At 39.8% G+C, this 6,849-nt stretch overlaps 1 protein-coding gene across 6 annotated transcripts in view; it reads left to right on the top strand.

Annotated features, from left to right (window-relative positions):
- The first annotated feature begins 2,681 nt into the window (after window positions 1-2,681).
- Window positions 2,682-6,849, top strand: part of AXDND1 (axonemal dynein light chain domain containing 1) — a 61,133-nt gene continuing 56,965 nt past the window's right edge. For 2 of the 6 annotated variants that reach the window (XM_015586175.2, XM_025043967.1), the window contains exons 1-3: window positions 2,683-4,060; window positions 5,384-5,556; window positions 5,977-6,080. In XM_015586175.2, the coding sequence (XP_015441661.1) occupies window positions 3,979-4,060; window positions 5,384-5,556; window positions 5,977-6,080 (359 nt within the window). In that variant the 5' untranslated portion in view covers window positions 2,683-3,978. Of the gene's footprint in view, window positions 4,061-5,383; window positions 5,557-5,976; window positions 6,081-6,849 lie in introns of those variants that run through there. The other 4 variants (XM_025043968.1, XM_025043969.1, XM_025043970.1 and 1 more) reach the window with 4 other exon arrangements.

The raw sequence follows: 6,849 nt of genomic DNA, 5'->3' as shown, positions 1-6,849 counted from the left end.
TTTGAAACTCAGGATGATGTGAATTGGCCTTACACCTTGATTGATATAATATTATGGCTCTCCCATAATGGAACCTGACATGAATTCACCAAGATTATGTTAAAGGCATTCATTCGCTGATGTTTCCGCCTCTCCAAACAGATTTTCAGATTTATCTGTTTAGCGTTAGGGTAGTGGGGTAAGCTTCTAAAAAAAAAAATACATTTCTGCTTTCACCTAAGTATCATTAAGTCAAGAGTTTTAGTGAAGTTTAAGTGACTTGTTTATTAATCTTGTGCAAAATTTTATGTAGCTTATGTGGTTCATATAGTTTATGTGTATGTATGATATATATAAATATAATTACTATCAAAGCTGTCTTGGACATTGTTTCACATTTTATCTCTAGGCTTTATGTTTATGGCTCAGAAATTAGAGGAACTGGGTAAATGTTTTTGTGGGATGTTATTAGTGAAGCTTATATAAGTGATTAGTTTCTAACATCACTAAATTTCTATCAGGTTATAGAGTGTTGGAACCCAGTTTTTAAAGGAGATAAAATACGACTACTCTGGTTGAAATAGGGAAAATAGAGCCCTCCTTGCTTGGTTTGCCGTACCCTTCCCCATCTGAAATTTAATGCCCAGTTTGGAAATCAGTAAATAATGATAAAATTGATGCCCTCTAGGATAGTGAGAAAGCTGTATAATCTTTATAATCTACTAAATCCTTAATAAAGTGTTCTTTTTTTTTTTTTTTTTCCTGTAAAGTACAAAGACTTTTTAATAGCTACTTTGGATTTGAGCAAAAGAAAGGATTAAATTCAGAATTGTTTTTAAAAAGTCTTAAGATTGCCTCTGTACTCCTTTTTTCCTAAATGCTTTCTCCCTTATTTCTACATTATTATATATTTCTGCAGTCAGTATTCCCTTCCCAATGGAGCATTAACCTTTAAACTAGCAGATACCATGCTTTGTGGTATTCTTTTGTCTTAATGAAGTGGTAGATGAACTTTCTCTTTGTTTTAACTTTGAGACATGAGGCAGTTTGTGCACCCAGTCATTAAGGAAAATAATTTGAGTCCCCATGTGCAAATGTGCCAATTTTGGGGTGGGAAGAGAGCTCAAGCCCCAGCCAAGGCTCTACCATTTGTGCCAATGTGGCAGCTTCCTTCCCGTGTCTGTACCTTCTCAGCTCGTGCATTCAATCCATCGTGTTCTGAGACTGGCAGAAGGGTCACAGAAGTCTGAAGAAGTTTTAAAGGTTTCTCTATAAAGATGTCTTTTCTAATCCATTGTTTTCTCTCTTCCTGAATTCCTTTACCCTACTCCCCTCCAAATCCTCCTTGTTCGTCTAATCATTGGTATCACTTTGTTTAGTATCCATTGTATTCATATCAACAAAAAGTTTTAAACTTTAAAAAATAGACATACACAATAGCAAAATATTGCATATGTGAAAAATGTAAATAAATATATTTGGAAAAAACTAGTCTGTTGTTTTAAAAGTAACTTCCAAGTGTATTCAGTGTTAACTCTATATTTTAACTACATATTTCATGGTCATAAATACTTTGCATTAACTATTAGGCGGCTTTATATACTGAATATAGCCAAAGAGAAGGAAAGAACAGAACTTTCCTATCCAGGGTGATGGTGGGAAACCATGTCACAGACTACAAAGAAATAATGGGACCCAGTTGTGACTGTATGAACATCAAGAGAAGCAGAGACACTGATTCTTGAACCTCCTCTCATATTGGTCATTATTTGTTTCTTGATTCCTTTTGCTCTTGGCCTTTGAAAACTTGTACATGGGTGTTTCTAAAAAGGAACCACCCTCCCCCCCAAATGGATAGAAATGACTTCTGTTTCTAATGAAAGGTGAAGTTGTGTTGGCCAGGCAGTGTGCTTTTTCAGACAAGACTTGATGTTTTATATTTAGGAAAATTAGTACCTGCTCATCTTGCATTTTCCTATGGTATTTTCTACCAAAGACTTCAATACTACTTTATTTCCATTTTAAGGGTCTCTTGGTAAAATGAAAAAATTATGAGAGGAGTTTCCCAAAAGCAGCAATTGGATTCTCCAGTAGCAATGGTCATATGGTAATGTTCCTATGTTCTCATCTGTTTTTGTACTTTGTACTTTATATATTCTTAAACTAGGTTAAGAATATGAAGGATGAGTTAGTTACTTGGTTCTTGCAGTAGCTAAAGGCTTGATAAACAATGTATAAGCTGAAGCTGGAGTTTTGGGACCTCTGAAGTTCAGTATCTTGGTTCCAAATTATAACGTAGACACAACATCAGCGAGGAGGAAAACACATTTTGAGGGGAAATTACTTTTTACCTTCTTGTGCATTGCCATCACCTGCTTTGATGGTAACCAGTCCTTAAAAGTGAACTATATGTATATTTTAATTCTTGGAAAATCTAGAGAAAAATTATGGTGCTGGGAGACAGGGCTAAAGGCTGAAACGCTCAGATATCCAAGGCGTACGACTAGGAGAATGAAAAGGGGCCTTGGAGATTGATTTTGTTTAACATTATGCTCATATTTCTCTTTGCTATTACCCTGGAAACCAAAAACCAGAGATTTAAGTCTATCGACACAAGCAACAACTGTCTAGTTGATTTTCAAATATCGTGTATTGAAGGTGTTTGTGCCACGCACTGTGGTTGGTACCAAGGAATATGACAAACAAGATTAAGTTTTCTTTCCTCCTGAATTTTATTTTCTAGACTATCGGCATCTAGATGCATGGATTCCACCAACATTATTTGGCTTTAAGGCTCCATCTTACACAAAATGACCCCTGGTGGCAGTAAGGGGCGGGACCTCAGCTCCTCGGAGCGAATGTGTCTTATCGCATACTTTACTGAGAACAGGTTTTCAAGCAAGAAGACCCAACGATTTTACTTCACCTAATAAAGTTCATTCCCCTTCCCTGCCTGGAGCCAAAGAATGTCTCGACCTAGGAATGCCTTCCCCGTGCTCCAGGGGGCGGTGCGTAGTGTCCAAGGATGAGCTGATCGAGATGCCAGGACAGGGGCAGCGTCACAATAAAGCCTCAACTGATGGCAATCCAGAGTTTTCGATTATCCTATTTCCCTCTGAATTTGGCTTTAGAAAAGAATGCAAAACAACAAAAAAGTGGGTAGGATGTTTGTTCAAATCCGGAGCGAGCCGGAGAGCTCACCCTGGGGTAGCCGGACAGCGGCCCGGGCCACCGCCGGCGCCTGCGCACTGTGCACCAGGCCCCGGGCTCAAATACGGTCTCGGGCCCCGTGAGGACGGTCTGATGAAACATTTTTATTCTCCATCGCTACTGAACCTATGCTGCGATGTAAAACACATCGAATCCCCGAGAGAGCGTTGGGATATTTTCTTAGCTGTCCCCTGCCCGGCCCCCGGCACCGCCGAAGGCAGCCCCCGCTGAGAGCGGCTAAGGCGCGGGTCCTGGGTTGCTATGACGACGCGCAGACGTCCGAGAAAAGGCGAGGTGGCAAGATGGGTGGCGGGAAGTACAATTTGCGGGTACAGGTTGCAAGTGTACGTGTCCCATCACTTCTGAGGCAGAAACGGTGCGACCGCTGCCCGACCGGACTCCGTGGAGCTGGCGTGCGCGAGGTCGCTGCCCGCGGGGACGCCGGCGACGGGGACCGAGCCGACTGTTAGTGCGGGCGGGCGGTGGCCCGGCGCGTCCTTCCGCGCCTGGGCGCACACCCTGACACACCCGCAGGCTTCTTAGTCGCGTCATGTGACCTCAGGGAACACAGAAATGTCCCCAAAGGCGGAAAACCCATGCTAGATGAATTATCGCCTCCGATATTAACACAAACTTTTAACGTGTCTCCCCGCTCCCCCCACCCCTTTTTTTTTTGCTCGCAGGTCAGTTTGGCAGCTCTGCCCCACGTGCTGCTGATTGGTGTCTAGGTTAGCTTTCTGGAGGAATATTTCAGATTGCTAAAGAGAGTGATAGGAGGCTTTGTTTACCATGTCTCACTCGAAAACGCCCTCCGCGTCGGCACGTGAGGACAAAAAATTAAAAAAAGTCGCTGCATCCAAGGAAGAGACAGGTAAAGTTCATAAAGAGTCCCGCAGGCATAAATAATCATGGCCATAGAAATCACGGTCCTTTCACCGTTTTCCTTCATTTGAGACTTCAGGATACTTAACTTCATTTTCCTATTACACTTGTTGCAGTAAAATCAAAAGCCATTCCTTTTATAGTATTACCTATTTCAATACTCCACCTAAGGACTGTAAGTTTTTTTCACACGCTGATGATTTTTTTTGTTTAAAATTAACCCTACTTTAAATACTAGTAGTTGTACGAACAGTCCTTTCTTTGGTACCTTGTAAAGAACCGGTTTGTACCAGATTTTAGTAATTATTCTACATGAAAATAGTTCCTTATTTAAGATTTTCATTCATGTACGGATAAATGCAGATCTGTAGTAGCATAAGAGTCATCTGGACTCATTCCTCCCCCCAGTATGTTAAAGCTTCCCTTCAACTCACCATCTAGTTTTTAGGGGAAATTGTGCTAATGCCCCACCTAACCTTTTTCTTTTCTTTTTCTGTTTCCTCTGATACTCTGACTCCATCTCAAACTTTCAAGAGCTAGGAATTTGGTAATGTGAACTTCAGAAGTTTTAATGGTGATCAAAACATGATACCTACTTGGAGAAAGAAACATAAACCATAGTATGTGAGGGGCATAGATAAGTGGAGAGGCCTTTAAGAGTGACAGCCTGATTCTTGACTGACTTCATAAAAGACGTTTTCCTGTCTTAGCCCTACTCCTTCTTTATAACTCCTCTGCCCTAGTCAAGCTGTGTAGACCACTCTTTGCTCTGTTCTTTACCGGTTTGCTCCGATTACCCACTTTGTTCATTTCCAACAATCCCAATTCTGCTTTTACCTTTAAACCCAGTGCCGATCCCTTCCACTCTACAAATGCCCCAATTTAATGCAATGGTTCTTATCTTTCAACTTATATAGAAAAAATACTAAATGATGTGACAGTTTTGAGGAGAGGAGGTTTCTTTTGTCATTTGCACATGGAAGAGAGAATAGACACATTCCCACCATCTTAAGGCTAACCCAGTTAATTGAGCAAGTGAAGTGAATTTAATTTTTAACTTTGATTTTCCAGTAATGGAAGTTTATCTTTGTACCTGAGTTTTTGAATCTGTGTCTGATTTAAGTATGAGTAGGGCAGGCAATATGAGTTTCTTTTAACTAGATGATTTTCAGTGTTTTAAGTATTGTTATTCTTAGCAATCAGAAGAAGTCTTCCTCTTTGGAAACATATAAAAGATTGATGAGGCAGCTTAGGAATCTCCAACTAACTCCAAAAAACCACAGTAAGCTTTTCTTTCCCATTACTTTCTTAGGACTTCCTGAGCTAAGGGAGAAAAAAAATATGGTGGATCGTTCAAAACCGCTTCCTACTTCCCTTCAGAATGAGTTTATCCCTGAGGAAGTTCTTCTTTCTCTGACCTCTGCAGCCTCTGCTGGTCCTTGTCCTGAAAACTTACTGCCTCCTAAGAAAATTAAAACCCCAAAGGTGTGTATATATATGTAAAGTACTTAGAAACATTTATCCTTTTGATATCCAGTTCATTATGTATGTATTGAACATATGTTATATATTCCAGATTGTCTTAAAATTTTTAAAAATTAATTTACTATATTGAAAACTAAAATCTTTTGCACGTATTTCCAAGGGAATGCTCGAGTATTTCCATTAACCTGTTTTTATGCGATTTACCTAAATGATCACTACTACTATTAGTCTTGATGTATTCTTTCACTATTAAATTGTTCTAGTATCAGTCTTTCTCCATAGGATTGAATAAGAATTTTGCTTTCCTTTTTTTCTGTAGAATAAGCAAGTCCCCTTAATGTAAATACTCAAAACGATTCAGAAAATTTAATTTGACTAGTGCGCCCTCTGCTGTGCATTCGCGTTTTTGCTTTTTCCCAGGGCACCCTTCCGCGCCCTGTTGACCACGTCTGGCATCACCCGGTTCGAAGGAATAAGTTCAGATACCTGATTGACCATCCCGTTTCCCTAACGGGAGCCGGAAGGTAAAGAAAGAAGATGAGGGGCGGGGAGTTAGATGCAGATGAATAGAATCATTTTCTCATTTCATATGATTTCGTTGAGAGGGGCAGAATTGGAAAAATCACAGAATCAAACATTTTAATGCTTGTAGTATCTTTGATAAATCACGGTATAATCTGAAGAGGGCACAGGACCACCTTTTTGTGTATACTTATTATAAGTAGGATGGCAATAGGTGCAGGCTGCACCCACTTGGAGTTTGTTTAAGTTTTCTTTTTGCATGCCTTTGTGCAGCTGTCCGCTTACTCTCCTCTTCCTTGTTGTACCCTAGTACAGCAAGACCAGAGAGGCAGGATGATTTCAGTGTCTGTTATTTGTACATCTGGGAAGAGCCAGATAACTAGCTTCAAGATGTGGAAAACCTTGAAAAACAAGTGCTTAATCCCTGGTTTTCCTCGGAGCGAACCCTTAACTTTCACAATATTTCAGATCAAATCGGCAAATGCTATTTGAAGTTTTTATATAATTTCTCAATTACATAATTTCTCAATTATATAATTTCTCATTTTCCATAATGGTCTCTTTTATCAATTTACTCCCTGCCTGCTTCTTACTGAAATGTCACTTCATCGGAAAGAAATGTTTAAACTTACTAATACTTGGGTAAGTTATTTAGTCTTTCTGAGTTCCATTTTCTTATTTGTAAGAAGGGAATAATAGACTTCCTCCATTTTGTGTACCTCCTGGGAGTATAGAAAGAACAAATGAAATAACGGATCGAACCCTTGTAAA

Source organism: Pteropus alecto, unplaced genomic scaffold (assembly GCF_000325575.1).
Source record: "Pteropus alecto unplaced genomic scaffold, ASM32557v1 scaffold101, whole genome shotgun sequence".
NCBI lineage: Eukaryota > Metazoa > Chordata > Mammalia > Chiroptera > Pteropodidae > Pteropus > Pteropus alecto.
This window is presented reverse-complemented; position numbering and strand designations above follow the sequence as displayed.